Raw genomic sequence first — 17944 nt, forward strand, 5'->3', positions numbered from 1 at the left:
CACAGCAACAGCAAGTGAATACTTTTGGCAAGAACAAGAACTGATCGCGTAATGAGACCGATGGGGCCAGTGTTGGGTCTTGCCGGATCAGTGCTGTTGTTAGGATTCGTAGCATGACAAGGAGAGTAATTTGCGGATTTTAAGCCGCAGCGTTAATGTGGAGTCAGCTTGAAGGGCACGACTGTGAGGAAGTTTAAAGAAACCGCCAACATTTATTTCAAATGACACCCTAGCGCTTATGTAAAGAAATTGGCATTGTTTAGTAAAGGAACTGGCCGGGGCTGGGGTCCGTCTACTTTGTAACCAAGGGCAGTGCTTACAGTAGGGGAACCAACAGCGTTGTGTTTTAACTGGCCTGGAAATTAAGGTGTATGATATTTATCCTGCGACATAGAGGTACTTTGATGATTTTTGTGGATTTTTTAATATTAAATATGTCCTGGTAAGCCTCAACATGCTTGTTTTTAACGTGCCTTTGAGGTGTGGTCCACGCATGGTTACCGGTAAAGTTACTGATGCGGCGGAGTGTGTGTGCATGATGCGGCCGCTTCTGCATTTGAATTTGCTGCAAGACTGTGGCCGCCCGCAAATCCTCAACCGTTAGGGTGCCACACGTGCTCTTCACAGTACACCGCCATATGGTGCTGCCTCTTACTTGTGCTCGAGTTTATGAGCAGGGAGAAATGTTACACGTGCAACCGTCTGAGGTCATGGAGGTTGTGAAATGACTGGTTGATTGCTGCATTGCCGTACGTCATCACGTTGAGCCGCCATTTTGGATTGGGAAATGGCTTAACATCGTCATTTTGATAATCTCTGTTCCAGCCTGTCATCAAATGTTTGGGGCATTCCTCGGTGACCGGTACACCTACAAAACAAACAAGCATTTGCAATGCAATAGGTCTCGCATTAATTAAGTTTTAGCTATTGGCATTGCTAAATATTGCAACACTAATTGCAACAAAAGTCTATAAATTGTAGGCCAAAAAAATGTGTATTTATTTTTGTATCAATGGTGGCATGCTGTGCTTTAGATGAATATGTTTAAAAGTAAAGTGCGCCATACTGCGATTGCTACAATAGTTAATTGTGGATGCGTTAACAATTGATGTGTGCACTGATGGCTGGTGGTGTGTGTGCCTGTAGAAATTGTGCACTGGTGGTGTGAGTACCTGGTGGAAGCGTGCACTGACGGCTGGTGGTGTGTGTGTACCTGGTGGAAGCGTGCACTGATGGCTGGTGGTGTGTGTACCTGGTGGAAGCGTGCACTGATGGCTGGTGGTGTGTGTGCCTGGTGGAAGCGTGTACTAATGGCTGGTGGTGTGTGTGTGCGCCAGGTGAAAGCGTGCACTGACGACTGGTGGTGTCTGTGCCTGGTGAAAGCGTGCACTGACGACTGGTGGTGTCTGTGCCTGGTGAAAGTGTGCACTGACTGTGTGGTTGTGTGTGGTTGTGGTTGTATGTGTGGTTGTGTGTGTGGTTGTGTGTGGTTGTGTGTGTGGTTGTGTGGTCGTGTGTGTGGTTGTGGTTGTGTGTGGTTGTGGTTGTGTGTGTGGTTGTATGTGTGTGGTTGTGGTTGAGTGTGTGGTTGTGTGTTTGGTTGTGTGTGGTTCAGTAGGAGCCTCCCATTTTTTCTACAGACAGTTATGGTGCTCAGCTGTAGAAAATATTACTGACAATGAAAATTGCACAACCGGTTACGCTATTTAGTCTGAACCATAAATGCATATCTCTGCTGCTGCAGTGGCTGTGAGTCTAACTGTTGTTCTCCTGCACACACAGTGCAGACTTGGTACCCAGCAAAATACTAAGAGCGTTCCTACAAGGTACCATTGGGGCAGCTGCAAGGGCTCATTCTGCTACAATTCAGTATCTTTGTCATGCACTTAGTAAAAGGAAAATGCTAAAAGTTCCGTATTAAAGTAAAACAATCCACATGTTAAAGGAATACCATTTTTTCTACTTTTGAAGCGATCTCATCATATTTTGCATGTTGTTTGCTGTGTCATTTACATTGCAAACATTTTCAGTAGTCAGTGTGCACTGACTAATAGAGCCAAGCTGGACCCTTGGGTCGGCTGACCCTGTTAATTTGTTTGCTCGCCCACCTCCACTCTGCGAAATAAAGTATTTGACTAGGATCACACAATTTCATCAAGCAGGGAAGCTGGGATTAAGCCCTATACCAGTTTGATGCTGTGCAATTCAACAACTAGATGGTATCTCCGGCATCAATGTTGAACGCTTTGTACTTAATTTTGCCAACAGACGAGCCCAAGATGACAACTGGATCCGAATAAAAGGCCTGACTTGCAAAATCCAAACATTTTGGCAGAGCCATGGACTTCCGCAGCATTTCTGTGGGATGCCTGGGACGCTAAAGAAGCAAAGTGTAACACTGCAGAATCAGCGGTGCCCATCATCATGGAGAAGAACCGAGATCTGGAGGAGGCTTTGCACCTGTGTGCAAACTTTATCTTCATGCCTGCACATCAAAGGGTCACTAAATATTGGAGACTGGAGTGTGGATGGACTTGCGTTTACGTTGCGTTAGTGTAGGAGGAGTAGCTTCAAAGGAGTAGCGAGTGTGGTGAACATATAATGAAAGCAAAATGAATTCAAAGAAACTGGATATTAAAAAGACTACTTGCGTAGAACAGGAAGATTAATATTTGTAAGTTTAATAGAGGTAAAGGCACAAAGGAATTCTGTTGATGAAATGACAATGCAAACAATCCTAATGGGAAATATCCGACACTCAAGTAGAAAGAGTAAGGAGTGGAATAGGCACTGTAAAAGTAAGCAACAACGTGCAACCTAACAGGGGAAGCGCACCGAGGGGGAAGAAAAATATATATCTTTCTCCAAAGTCCATCAAAATGCTCTACCGAACTCAGTGACATGTGCGGTCATTACACGGGGGCGGCCCCACGCTACACATACAATCCAAGAAAGAATATGTAGCACTAGCAGGGTCTGAAAATCCTCATTTTATTCTGCAAGTAACGCGTTTCAGCGTTGACAGATTCCTGCGGGTCTGCGCTCTCTGCAGTGAACGCAGGCAAAAGAGGGGCGGGACCATGGTAAAGCCAGGGCTTTAAGGGGAATTAAGAAAATGCAATTTAAAAAAATGGGAGATGTGCGAAAGAGGGTCGGGATCATGGTAAAACTAGGGCTTTATGGGATAGAAGGCCTCTTCAAAGAACTCTCTGAGTCACTAAAGTTAGGGCAGGCTGGCCTAAACACTTGGCTCTCCCAGAGGTACCAGAGGGTGGGCAAGGTTTTAGGAATCAGTTGGCACTATTGAAATTCTTTGAAACAGAAATACGTAAGGCCGACACAAGGTTGTTAGCAAAGGGTAACTGTAGTAATAAAGCCACGACAATACACGCTGACACTAAATATAAATAATTTAAGCATGCTCTTGCCTTATGCACTTACTGACTTTGCCTGTGATGTCTCTGATGCTGTCCAGCGCTCCCAAAAAGCATAGTTTTTTTGTTGCTGATGCTGTCCAGCACTGGACCAAAAACATCACCCAATGACCTGCCCGTGTTATTTTTAGGTGTGCACATACGGCTTAGTGACATTTAAGCTACACTAAGAAATGATGCAGGTACCATTTTTTTTAAATGTACCAATCTATGAACGATCGCTAAATAAACAAGCCGTGAGACGATCGCTAAATAAACAAGCCGTGAGCGTGCACATCCCGAAACTGGAAGTTCGGGAGCGTCATGCCTGTCGTGGGGCGGGACTTCCGTCTTCTGCGGGAAGCCCGTGCCCACAGAGTGGCTGGCCCAAAGGAGCAGTGGTGACGTGGGGCTCCCATGCCTGAGGGAGAGCCCCGCGGTGGCTGCAGAAGTCAGGAGTGGCGGCTGAGGCCGCTGATGCAGTGAGTGGGGCTTAGTTGTTCGGGGGGGCGGCGGCGTGTGTGTGTGTGTGTGCGTGTATTTGTGTGTGCGTGTGCGCGTGTGTGTGTGTGTCTGTGCGTGTGTGTCTGTGTGTGCGCGTGTGCATGCGTGTGTGTGGCCTACGTAACGCGAAGCGAAAGCAGGCTGTGTGTGTGTGCACCCTTACTGCATGCGAGCCTAAATTAACGCGCACCAAGGGAAAGCGAAAGCGGGGGGCTGTGTGTGCGTTTATATGTAAGCGCGTCTCAGAAGCACGTCCACAGACCCCAATCGGCTCGTGCACCGGTCTGTACCACTTGGGAAGCAAGTCAGTAACAAAAGATCTCGCTGGCGACAGCGCTTTCGCGCCGCATCGCCAGGCGAGACCTAAAAAGGACTGTGTACAACAAATACATTATTTGGGACTTTCCACAATGCTTTTATTTATTTATTTATTTTATTTAATGCGATTTTCTATAGCGCGAACGTTACCCGAAGGTGTCAGAGCGCTTTACAAAAGAACCAGCTGCGATACATAAGGATTTAGGATTACATGAGTTATATAAAAGATAGAAACAGGAAAAAAATGTGCAAAGGTACAAGTTGTACAGTCACACCGGAAAGAGATACAAATAGAACAAATTGCCAATGAACAAGTTGTAAAGTCACTCAAGGAAGAGATACAAATGGATAAACTCTAAGAATCACATAGGAATGGTAGTGAGTACAAAGTTCTACTACATATACTTGTGGTTAGAGCTATCTCTATAAACATATATATATACAAATAGTAGATTTTCTCAGGATTCCATTTTACCAGCGATTCGGCTTGGGCAAGTATATATCACATATTTACAGAGTGAAAAGAGAGAAAAAAAAAAAAAAAAAAATGCTATTAAAATAAAAAGTGGTAGAGAGCTGTATGTGGGGGAGAAGAGTTAGAGGCTGAGATTGGTGAGAGGAGAGAGGGGGACATGAGGGGGAAAAAGAGATAAGGCAGTCCAGCGTAAGAGAAATGTCTGAAGGTCAGCATGATGGAATCCAAGGGACCAAAGGAAAGGACAAGAATCAACAAAATGGCGGACCCGGGTCATGGGCATCGATGGAAACCATCTCAACATGGCAATATGCACCCAGGGCAAGAGTGATAACAGGAGAGGGTCCCAAAATGGCGGGGCGCACACGAGTTCCATTCCAAAAGTTACGAGGGCCAGGTCCAAAGAAAACCAGGGAGCTGACACAACGGAGGAAGAACAAGAGGGGAAAAGTAGCCAGACAGTCAAAATTAGGAGTATCTTCAGTATTTGCACCTCCTTTCACCACTGCTGCACACACATGATCCCTGGTCTAAAGGCTCCCACGCTCCTGTACTGGGCACCACAGTTCACCCGTGTCATTAGCTGGAGGGGTGTTAAAACAAATCCCCAGGTCTCCACCCAGCTTTCATGCTTGACAAAAATCTGATGTCTATCTTTGCTCTCCCAGGGGGGCGTTAGCGGCTTCGTCATATGTAGGAGGTGAGCGCAGTAATTAAAATCCTCTCCCGGTCGTATAACCTGTCCCGCCCGTCCGCTGTGGCCACGGGCCCCCATGATCCACACACTGCGGTAGGCCACACAGGCGGATGGAGGCTGCAGATCCAGCGATCATGGGCTGCACCAGCTGCGGGCGCCCGCGGAAGATGAAAGGGCAGCAGGCCCCCGTATTGTTACCTCATAATGTGGGTCCGTTTCACCGCTGGCCCCCCCCACCCCCCCACTTCTACCTCCGTTTCACCTTGGGCGCCATCTTGAGGTGTCGCCAGGTGTGGATATTGCCGATATCACGGCAGAGCAGCCGCTGGAAGTATCGGCGGCCCAAGCGGCAGACGCTCCAGATCGTCCGATTTTGGCATTTGGCCCTTACAGATAATTTAGTGGGGCTTGGAGGCCCGCATTAGGATGTTGTGCACGGGGTTTCCACGGAGCTGAAGCTCCGGGCAGCCATGTTGGAAATGTTTCGATGCCTTTTCAGAGTGTGGGTATTTTGTAAGAAGCTTGGGTGAGAGGTCGCTCATCCAACACTTGACTGTTATTGGTAGCTACTGTCATGTAACACACTGTGTATCCTTCTTAAGCTATACCTCTGCCTATGCTTGTTGCCATGATAGTTTTATTGTTTTTTTTTGTTGACCTTGCCTAATGGGCTGTTGTTTACAGTAGTGTGTGATCCATGTGAGCAATTGGTCGGTGAGTGTTTGCATGTGTCTTTTGCAGTAAGGAGTGCGTATTACAATTTTGCGTGGCACAGTTAAATGTCTTTATATGTGGGTGAGTGTTTGGGTTAGACCTTAATTTGAGACTTTGTGTGGAATGTGTGTTGGAATATACCCATTGCATAATTCCCTGTGTGTGGGAATGGGTTGGGTTGGAAGACACCCAGAGCGAAGACTTCCTGTTAGTGGAATATCCATGGTTGGAAGATACCTATAATTTGCATTAGTGGGGTGGCATAACTTCTTGTCCTGCAAGGTATGCAGTATTGGGAGTGCTTTTGTTCCTTTGTCCTGCAGTGTGTGCAGCAGTGGGAGTGCATTAGTTCCTTTCTCCTGCAAGGTTGCAGTAGTGGTGTCCTGCAGGGTATGCAGTAGTGGGAGTGCGTTAGTTCCTTTTCCTGCAATATGTGGAGTAGTGGGAGAGCTCCCCTTGTGTGCAGTAGTGGTACAGCATAATGTCCTTTGTTCATGCAACGTATGCAGTAGTGGGAGTGCATTAGTTCATTTTCCATCAAGGTATGCAGTAGTGGTGTCCTGCGAGGTATGCAGTAGGGAGACTGTTGGTTTTCAGCTCCTGTAAGGTGTGATTCGTATGAATAATTTATCTAATGTGTTTCTTCTTTACAAGTTAAGGAGTGGATATATTTATGTGATGTATCCTGCTACATATCTAATGTGTTCTTCCTTACAATTTAAACAGTGGAGAAGATATATTGTGTTATCTGTAGGAACAATCAATATAATACAGGTGTTCTCTAGCGGGAGCAGAAGATGTATAGAGTGTGTAAATAATGTATTTATGCAGTGTGTTCTTTCTTTACAATTTAAAGAGTGGAGAAGCTATATAGGGCCCGATTTCGATGGCTGTCTGACCGCAACTGATGGCTTGTTGCAGTCTGACCGCGGTATGCTGCTGCAGTCCCACCAATGCATTACAGTGCGTGTGGTTGGAGGCAGCAGGCAGAGGAACTGTCCGACACTTCCCGACAGGCTCAAGGAGCCCATTGGGGCATTAAAAACTCCTCATAATCCCTTAATGACAGTGCCTCCACTGTCAGGATTATGAGCCAGTTTCCGACCGCCATTCCACATCTGCCTTTCTGACATGGAAAGGCTGTTGGAAAGTGACCCCAGTACCTCCTTGGCCCTCCGCATTGTGGACTGGGGGTGCCCCTCCACAAATCCCTGCACCGTGTGGCATGCACAGTGAGGTGAGGGGAAGAGGAGGGTGAAGCAGGATCAGACGCTGATGAACCATTAGCAGATGAATACTTACATGCAATGAAAGCGTTAGAAGAAAAGTTTGTGAAGTGTGGTGATGGAGGGACACAAGTTCTTTTAACCTGCTCAATTACCAAAATAGACAATAGACAATATGTAGTGGTGTTGAGAACACTGGCCATTATGTGTAAGTTTAAGTATCTGCAAGAAGGAATTAAAAGGGATCAAGTGATCAAGAGAATGAGTAACGTAAATATACAGGAGCAATTATTGGGATTAAAAGATCCATCTTTAGAAAAGCTAATTAGCATAGCACGACACATGGAAAATACATTTCATTATGCAAAGGAATTGAAAAGGAGTAGTGGGATGGAAGGAGGAGCGTAATGAGACTTGTGTGGTCACTAACAAGTTCATGTTTAGTACGAAGAACGTAGCACCGGGAGCACAGGTAGATGTAAGAAAGAAAAATTGTTACTGAGGCAGCAGTGTGAGTCACTTGATGGAATCAAATGCATGCCCATCTACAAAGTCTGTGTGTTTTATGTTTAGGTCATATTTCATGGGTATACAGGATGGAGGCTGGGGGCAGTGAAAAACGAAGTGGGAATGTGCTGGGAAGCCAAAAAGAGGAGACATATGATTCCGAATCCAACAACGATGTGGAAGAAATAGTAGTTTGTGTTGTAAACATGCACATAGGCAACATGGATGGTGGGAAAAACATGTATCTTGCTCTGAGGTGTGTGATGAAAGTAAACAGGAGGGCAGATTCATGTTCACCGTTTACCTTTGTGGACAGTGTGACGTGGAAATGTTTGGGGGACTTTGTATTGGTTCTCATAAATGTGGAACCGATGGGAAACTGCAGGGAAAAATTACAAGCAGTGGGGTATTTCAAGACTAATTTGGAATATCGAGGCATAACAGCTGTGGGGAAGGTGTACGTAGTTGAAAGTGGGAGAATGTTGTTGGTATGCAAAGAGCAACAAGAGTTGGGAATGTGCCTGACCCAGATCACTCAGACCAGGTACTGCTTATGGAAGATGAAGTGGTCAGCAAGTGGTGTTCATAATTTTCCAGGCTGTTTGCTGAAAAGTTGGTCTGTTCTATCAATTTGAGCATCACATTGTGTTGAAAAAGGGAGCGATGCCAAAGGTACACAAGGCTCGTACCATGCCTGTAGTGTTGCATGAACAGTTAAGAGAAAATCAGTAAAACAGTTACTTTGAAACCTTTCGATCTCGAAAGATAAGATTATCATTGTTGCTGATGCCCATGAGTATAGACTTGGTGTAGCATTGAAGAAGGCGTTAGCATGTTGGTGGAGTGTTCATCATTTCAAAACCTTTGTTCACTGGAAAATTTTATCGATCAAACTGTTAATTGATTTGTTTTCCGCAAAAGATGCAGGCAGAGCAACTCCATGAATTGCCAATTGGCTCGATCACTTGCAGAATTTCAATTTCTCCATCAAGAATGTTCCAGGTGTCAAACATATCACTACAGATTGTCTTTCACAGCTTCCTCTTGCTGTGAGCGATTATGAAGCAGATGATGGTTGGTAGCTGATATAGGGTAGATTTGTAGAAGGGCGATCATGGAAGATTAATGGAAAAGGGCGGATTTCAAATATCAAATGTTACAAACATTAATAAACAGTTTAGCAGTGAATGCCAAAGCTAAAGCCAATATGGATGAGAGTTTGGGAGATTTCCAAAATAAATGGGAAGAATTATATGCCATGAATGGGATTGTAAGCCTACATTTGAGGTTGGTGGTGCCTATGAGTTTGTGTGTATGATTGTTATGTTTATTGCATGAAGGGCATAGTGGCATTTCAGCCACGAAAAGAAGCGGGTATGTAGATTAATAGTGGCCAGGCATGGGTACTGATGTAGAGAGAGATGTAAGGAATTGTGTGGCATGCACTTGTAGTGACAAGTTCCACGAATCTATGGAGACACCCATTGAACCTGTAGAGTTTCCCCAGAGGCCTTGGGAAAAAGTAGCCATGATGTCAGTGGCCCTTATGGTTGTTTGGTTGAAGATAGTGAACATGGAATTGTTATGATTGATTACTTTTCCAAATGGCCGCAGTTAGCTTTTTTGAGAGTAGGGAAGGCCTTTCAAGTCTTTTGGTGTGCAAAAAAGTGTTGAAACAGACAATGGTCCGCAGCTTTTGTCAAGGGAATTCACAGCTTTCCTCAAAAAAGAGGGCATCAAACATCATAGAACTGCAGATTATCATCCCAGTTAAAATGGTTTAATGGAGAGCTTCAAGAGGGTAGGAGGAGAGAGTGTTCAACTGGCCGTGGGTGCTGGCCTAAATAGAAGGAGAGTGGTGCAAAATGTTGTGGGGTGAGACTATTTTTTTTTCTTCAAAAATGTTGGGTGCAGTGCACGACGGTTGTCCCATCTTGGATGGAGAGGACAACACATCCTAAATTTGACAAATGCGATGTGAGAGAAAAAGTTAAAGATTATCAAGCATGCTATGCACAAAGACGCAATATAAAATTGTAGGTTGTGTAAGGAGGTGATTGGGTTTGAGTCAGACTTGATACCTAGAGAAAAGGCATTTCAAAATGGTCACATCCCATGAGGGTGTGCCGGGCAAGAGGTAACGTATGTCTTCCAGGTGGAAGGTTGTGGAATATGAGAAAAGTGTTGGTATGCAGTGATTTAGAATGTGATGCGCGGAGGTGCAAAGAGACTTCTAAAGTTTCTTAGAACCACATGGTGAGTGAAAGGCAAGTTGACATTAAAAATGTGTATTGCACCAGTAAGTCAGTAAGAACTTGTACATTAGTACTGACACATTGTATTTTTAAATGAGTTAAAAATAAAAAAAATAAAAATATAATGCAGTTTGTTTCCCATATGATGTTGTAAAGATGAATGTTGCTAATCCATATTTAGGTCCAGCATTCAAGACCTCTTGTATATACTTTAGTATATACTTATATTTGTATGCAGGGCTTTAAGTGGGATGAAAAAACTGGGGGGGTCTCTCGAAGGGGCGTGGCCGATGTAATTAAGGGCGTGGCTTTAAAACACTTACGATAAAAATCTGTGTTTAGCATAGTGTGCCGCCCGACTTGTATTTTGCTGTTTCTGTCATTGCATCCAGATATGTGATACAACAAGTAACATCATACCTACAACAAGTAAGGACTATTGGCTTTGTCAATGGTTATTAGTTGCATAAGATAAAGAAGCTGCAACTATAGCTTGTTACATAAAATATTGAAAGAGCTTCCAATTAAAGCCCTGGTGACACCGCGACAATTATGCTGCTCTTGTGTTTCAGAAAGAGAAGGGAAATCCAGAAAGAAAATGACTCTTTAAGGATTTCCCTTCTTCTACAACGCTCACCTGGCATGATGTCATGCCGTAACTTCTCCACTACTGAGAAGTGAGCAGTGTGAGCAGCGCACATCGATGTGCCTGCTGTCTCGAAACGGGTCTCTATCGGGCTGTTTTGCGCCCTGGCACTTTTTTCAGGACTGCAGTGACAGCAAACTGCTGTCACTGCAGTCCGGAAAAAAACGGACCGCCTGTGCCAGGGCTCAAAACAGAGCTCGATAGAGACCCATTTCGAGGCCCCCTTTAAAAAACTGCCGGTGCTCAGACCTCTTGAGACCCGGCTCACTTAAAGCCCTGTGTGTATATACTTTGTGTGCTCTGGAGATCAGCCCTAGGATTTGTCTGTTCCGATGAGGGACTTTTGTTTTTTCTGTTCAACTGCCTCTATTTAACTGTCTTGATAGAAAACAACCAGTAGAGGTCAGTAAAATACCAGCATTGCTTTCTGATTAGGGCCTTTCTTTTTTTTTTTTCTTTTTTTTATTCTGGCAACTGCCTCTGTTTAACTTTCTTGATAGAAAACGGCAGCAGAGGTCAGTAAAATACCAGAATCACTATAGCATCCTCTAGATTCCAGTCCGTAGAAATTGTCTTCCACGAGCACCTGTAGACAATAATATTTTTTTCAAATCTTGTATTTATAGTGATGTGACCACGAAGGCCCTGATTTTATATTAAAAACACAGCTTTTGACTATACCATTTGCCGCTGAAAGGTAATATTTCTCTCCACGTGTTCCCATACCTGGAGTGGCACGCAGTTTGGTGCTTACTTTCCCTCCATGTTAAAGAACAGTATATGTTTCAGCACCCAGGCTAATGTGCTGCATAGCTAAATACATATAAGGTCCCAAAGGCGAGACCAATTGCATTGCAAATGCTTGTTAATATGTAAAGTCACTTTTGTTTGACTATTTCTGTAATGTTGATATGTTTTTATTTCTGGTAAAGGACATAAGTTGTAGTGTTTTCATACTGTTTGTCACTGTTGGGATTCTGTAGTGATGTAATGGGATTCTAAGAGAATTCTAGAGAGAAGACGGTTGATGAACAGGCAGGACGATCTGCCAGAGGTTGTATTAATTGATCATAGATAAGCACCTTTATCTCCTCTTTGGCCGTGTCGATTTGTAAAAAAGAGGTCCTATGGATGACAGGGAGGCCTGCTCCCTTGTTATCTGCGCAGTCCACGTAATGGATGAAGTATCCTGTGGAAAGAAGGATGTCTGATATGTCTAGGGGTGTGGGGAGGATCCATTGATTCTGTAATGAAGAGGGTGTGAAGCTTGTACCAAATAATAAGGTCTGTGTTGTCTGGTGCATGGAGTACTGCAGAGTGGTAATGCGCATTAGTTGAAATTTGTGTTCAGAGGTTTGAGTGTGTGTGGTAGATTGTGTGATATGAGTGGTTGTGTCTATGTGCTCTGAGAATACTGTGAGTGTCTGTCATCTTGGTGTAAGTGTTATTGTGGGGATTGGCAGTATGGGTTTCCTGGTGAGCCTATGTAGGTTTCAGTGGAACAGGGTTTCTGGCCTAAGGCCGTTCGTGCCCCTAAAGGCCCCAAACAGGCAAAGCCGACATCTGTGTTCACCCTTTGCTGGGAATACCTGGATGGTGGAACTCCTTGAGGTGTTAACTGAAGTAAGTAGAAATCTGGTGGTGATGTTCATTCCTGTGCAGATGGATGATGGTAAATACAATGATGTCGCTTCTTGTGCCGATGGGTGATGGGAAACCAAGTCCTCTTACCTGCTTCTTTTTCTAGGTCTCACCAGATGTTAGACTCAAAAATAAAAGCAGTCAGATATACACAACAAGTCTACAAGTGGCTAAAGGTCCAACTACTGTGGTGTTGAAGGGTCACCTCACAGGAGCAACAGTTAGACTCCTACTGTGTACTGGGCTTCTCACCACTGGTGCTCGTTTAAGAGGCCCACACTTGAGAAACCCTCACTCATGACTTTTTCAACTAAAATAAGTGTGTTTAAAGTCATTTCTGTGCCTGAAACGGGTCAAAATTGAAGCTTTTGAGTAAGCAAAACTCTGTAAAAATTGCAATTTTGGTCACTGTGAGGGTTTAAAAAGGGGTTATTCAACATGAGGCACGATCCAATTGACATTTTAAATCATTTTTGGTACAGTCCAAAAAAATCAATTTTCGGATGAAAAACGATGACTCCGGACCTGTCGAATGTTCCCAAAATGGTCAACATGGATGAAATTTTAACATTTAATCTTTTGACTCTAAATGACGGTTGGCTGTGAATTATGACTTTTTCAACTAAAATAAGTGTGTTTTTGAGGCTTGAGAAAAGGGATATTCATCCATCGGGTCCCTCATGACGGGGATGTCAGTAAAGTTACATTTCCGACGATTGGTCCAGCACACAAGTAAAAGTCTCTGAAGCCGAAATAACATATTCCAAGACTATAAAAGTGCCACCTAATATACCACTTATTTTCCTTACTGTGCCACTAGGATATGGCAGAGGTGTGAAATTTGCCCTGTGCCTATGCCAATACACAGGCAATTGAAGCTGTCCACATGTACGTGTTTCCTTGTATTTCTTTTGGGATTACAGAGCATACGTGCACACCAGTGCACAGCACCATTCAGTGAAATGAAATATCTATGGTCGATGAATTTGACCAAATAATGCGCACATCACGATCGGTGGAAGGAGGCAACTTAAATCAACAAATTGTTTTAACCAAAACGTTAGATTGCAAAGACGTTTAGCTCTACAGGCCGATGCATTAAGCTGGAGTGCAATGAATTCGCTCTTTATGACCTAAAAGTATGTCCGTATGATTAATTCCCAGGCTCGAAGACATACGTGTATTGTTGTTCACATCTCCCGCCCCCATTCTCTACTCCCCCTCTCGTCAACTCTTACCATTTCTTCTCATTACACCCACAAGCAGCCCACGCTCTCTCCTCCATTTTCCTTCCCCTGTGTATCCCTACCTTGTCCTAGATTCTCAGATTATAACCATTTTCTTCAGTGTATTCCTGATCCTGTTTTTTTAGTTGGGTTTCTCTCATGGCACTTGTTTAAAATCATGGTTTGGTTTGATTGTAAATAAATAGCTATCATAACATTTGTGTTCTTGTGAAGAGCGGTAGCGCCTAGAGTGTGGTAAAGTTGAGCTGTATAAAAATGCAAATAAATAAAAAGAGACAGCCATAGGTTAACAGTTCCTGTGTTGATATTTATTGTGCAATTTCAATGCATAGGGTGGTATGACTCCATGCAGCCCAGCAACCCTGTGGCAGACGTCCTACCAGGTCACTGGTTACCTTGGTGAAAACCTGCAGAAGCTCCACTGACATTAACAAATGGGTTCCTCAACTGTAGATAGAACTGGGGAACTGCAGGTTGGGTGGGGCAGGAGGACCGCTAGTTTAAGACATTCCTTCCACTTTGCCACACCCCAGTTGAGTCCCTAAGTTAGCAAAAATATTTTTGGAAGGAATTATTGAAGCCCAAGGCCTTACTGGCTGTAAACCTAGGCTGTATCTTTATTGTGTAATAGATTTCATCAGCATAAACACATTCTTCTTCACATGTCACAAAGTGCATGCAGTTCAAGCCAAAGTTTTTATCAAATCAAAAATTTAAATTTGTATTTTTGTGTTTTGAATTTAGACACGAGTACATCAGCGGGTATTATCGGCTCTCTGCATACTTTGTTGCCAAGGTACTTGCTGATTTAATACCCATGAGAACTGTGCCAAGCATCATCTTCACCTGCATTGTTTATTTCATGATTGGTAAGTATGACCTCGTGTATAGAAGAAACAAACAAACCAAAAACGTCCCTTGCTTTGTTCATCTAAAAGTATATATAGTGAGCTTACATTTGGCATATGAGATTTCTTAAATTTTTAGAAAGCTTTTTTTGTTCTGTTTGGATAATTTGAGTGTGTTAAGTTTGGAAACGTAACTTTCACACTCTTTGTGAAGGTTTTCAAATAACATTTAAAAAACATGTATAAGAAAATATAAAAAATATGTATTTTGAGAGAAAAGCCTGGCAAATTCTCTGTTATGAGAATTCTTAACACAAAATATACTTTAACAGGAAACTTAGCCTTCAAGTAAAGTTGGGTAAATTCAACACATTTCTTAACCTCAAAGTGCAAAGCTGAGAATCTGGTAATGTGTCAAACAGTGATTCTTAACCTTTTGACTTCTGTTGACCCCACTTAATCATTTACTGGAATCTGGGGACCTCCAATGAATCACTGTCAGAATCAGGAGACACTCAATAAAGTACACTCTTATTGAACATTCTCTTTTGATTTCTAGCATGCAACCCAGTATTACAGTAATATCCTCCCATTAGGCTCTGATCTTGACGCATTGCCACGCCAGATGTATAAAATTAACATTGTCTTCTACACAGCTTTTGCACATGGCATCTGTCTGAAGCCCATATTTCGTAGTTTAAGGGGTGTGTGGTATATTTGGTGTAAATATGCATAGTGTATTATGCACAACAGATTGTCAATACTTCATTCTGTTTGTTACATTTGAACTAATCCCTTCAAATCAATCTATGGACCCCAACTTACATTTTAGCCTCACATTTCTTCTTATTTAGGAACATTTAAAATTCTTCACTTTTACATGGTGCTTCTTTATTTACATACACTTCATTATTCTGTTAATATATAATTTTCTAAGCAGTTGTGGGCCCTCAGTGGTTCCCAGACAACAGTTTAAGAACTACAGGTGTGTAATACTGTAGTTTGCAATAACGTAAGTTGCCAGTTAGATGACATGAGTCAATTCTGGAATAAACATGGGGTTTTCTCTTTTTTTGCTATTTGAATATTTTACCATAAAAACAAACTTTTATCTTTCTTATAATGTAATCTCTACTCATCCAAGAGACAGAGTGGAATACTTGAGCTCTTTGGACAGGCAATGGTGTGATGACGTCTAAAGCATTGAGAAGAGGAGATTCTACCCATTTTCCAAAGATGCATTGGCGAAAAATATACTCTCTTTTCAATGGGAATAGCTGGAGCCCCACCACAACCATCAACATGGCCCCAAGGTCACCTGTTCACCATGTGCCTCAACACAGTTCTATGTGGCCTCAAAAGTATTAAAGAAATGGGACGTTTCTTGGACATCCATGGTTAATTTGGTGGAATATAATGGCCTGTGTCAAGATGCATGGCTCTTAGGGCTAGATGTACTAAGAATGGAGTCCGTAAAAGTGGTCGCAAATTGAGTACAGACTTTTACCAAATCCATTCAGTTTTTGCAAACTGATCGATGTACATAATAGGTCTGTTCTTTTCATAGTAGATCGCAATTCAGCTAACTCATGTATATTAATGAAGTAGATTGCAAAATGTGACCCACTGTGAATGACATCCATCAGGCATAGTGGCCTGCTAAGATCAGAAGATCACCATGTCTGGGATTGCTTTTTAAATAAACCAATTGAAAAAATTAAATCCCTTTTCCTTGGAGGAAAAAGGTATGTTTTTAAAAAAGAGAAAAGTTTATAAAACCAATTGTTAAGAGTACGCACTGATCCCCTAGACCACTAACTGCTCCTAAAAAATGTTTTTGGATCATTCACAAAGGGATTTTCTGTATGCGAACAGGTTACTACCTCCTATGAGATGTTGGTAAAATATTAGTCTATTGCGACCACATTTCGGTTGCAAAACATCAATACATACTATGAGAAATTGTGTTGTCGGTTCACTGGGGTGTAAGCCCTGGTCAAGCAACATTCACAGTACATTGTAGGTTGAACCACAAAAAGTCACTAAAGTAACCCGTGCTTAACCTAGGTAGTTTGGCACAAAATGCTTAACTTAGAGGCCATGCATAAAGTATTTATGCAGCACACAAGCAGTAGTAAAGTGAAACACACAACACAAGAAAAGTCCCAAACCAATTTAGAAAAATAGAGTGGATCTTAATAAAATCTTTGACACCCACACAACAGAAATCTAATCAGTAGAACCGTAGTTATGCATTTTTAAAGTTTTTAGGAAAAATCTAGTGCCTATAAGACCAAATTGCTAATCGCGGATATCTAGTCATGTGAGACCGGGTCAAAGTCGAAATTATATGGCTGGCCACAATCAGGGTCGGACTGGGATCGATAGCCAGCCCAGGCAATTACTTCTGACCTGCCCCCGGGCAGACAGATCATATGTAATTGCCAGGGCTGGAACACTGCTGCTGCTGCGCTTTTGTTACAAGGGGCCGATTTTTCAGCACTGCTGCAAAATTTCCTCCAGCAACCAAAATGGCCCCCACCGGTACAGAACCGGCCCCACCCTTACGGCCCACCGGGGAAATGCCCGGTGCCCACTACGGCCAGTCCGGCCCTGACCGCAGTGGAGCGCGGTTTGGATTCAAGAAGTGGATGGGGCCCAGTCTGCGATTACCTTTGAACTTTGAAGAAATTCTGACAAATGTGACAAGGCATAGTTCAGTGGGGCAAGGCTGCTGGAGGTGTCAGATGAGGGAGCGTTGTCATTGGCTGGCCTTGGGATGAACCTGCGGTGAAGATTTTCTACATTCAAACTTAGTGGCCGAAAAGGAAGTCTAAAATCTCCAGCCAGACGAAGCACAGTGCTGTAGCTGAAGACAGTTCCTAAGGTCTTATACCCCTTTGGCAAAGGACCGCTAAAAAGGATTTGCTGCTGCAGAGAAGAATGTAGCAGGAGAAGCTGCAAGGTCAATCTGACCGGCGATGCATTTTGGGTGGATAGGCGAGCAGGTTGGTCCAAGCCTCCTCTTGGTTCTCAGAGCACTTTTGGTCCAAAGTTTGTCAGTCCTCAGTTTTGGTTTTTTACGACCTGGGCTCCTTTAGCACCATAACCAAGGGTCCAGGACTGGTGAGACACCTCTTGGGGGTTCAGCACTCACTCAGACTGGTTCCATGAGTGGGTTTAAGATGGTGGGGGCCTTTTATGTCCCTGTGGTTCTGAGCAGAAGGCCAGCAAACTTGCCCTTGGAGTTCCTTGGAGTTCCTTCTGTTAGTCGTGGGTGCAGGTGAAGATGCAGGGCTCAGCAGCAGGGCTCACCTTTGAAAGTTCAAGGCAGACAGCAAGAAGTAAAGCAGTCCTTCCAGGTACAGCAGCAGTCTGGCTGAGTGCACAGCAGGTAACAGCAGCAAGCAGTCCTTCAGCAGGTCTAATAGTGAACTGGAGAGTTGGTGTTTG

The 17944-nt window shown here is 43.5% G+C and overlaps 1 protein-coding gene across 1 annotated transcript in view; it reads left to right on the forward strand.

Annotated features, from left to right (window-relative positions):
- The window catches only part of LOC144818604 (broad substrate specificity ATP-binding cassette transporter ABCG2-like), a 413780-nt gene that overhangs the window by 301065 nt on the left and 94771 nt on the right, over nt 1-17944 (forward strand). The window contains exon 12 of the mRNA XM_078676198.1: nt 14388-14512. Within this exon, the coding sequence (XP_078532324.1) occupies nt 14388-14512 (125 nt within the window). The remainder of the gene's footprint in view (nt 1-14387; nt 14513-17944) is intronic.

Source organism: Lissotriton helveticus, chromosome 2_1 (assembly GCF_964261635.1).
Source record: "Lissotriton helveticus chromosome 2_1, aLisHel1.1, whole genome shotgun sequence".
NCBI lineage: Eukaryota > Metazoa > Chordata > Amphibia > Caudata > Salamandridae > Lissotriton > Lissotriton helveticus.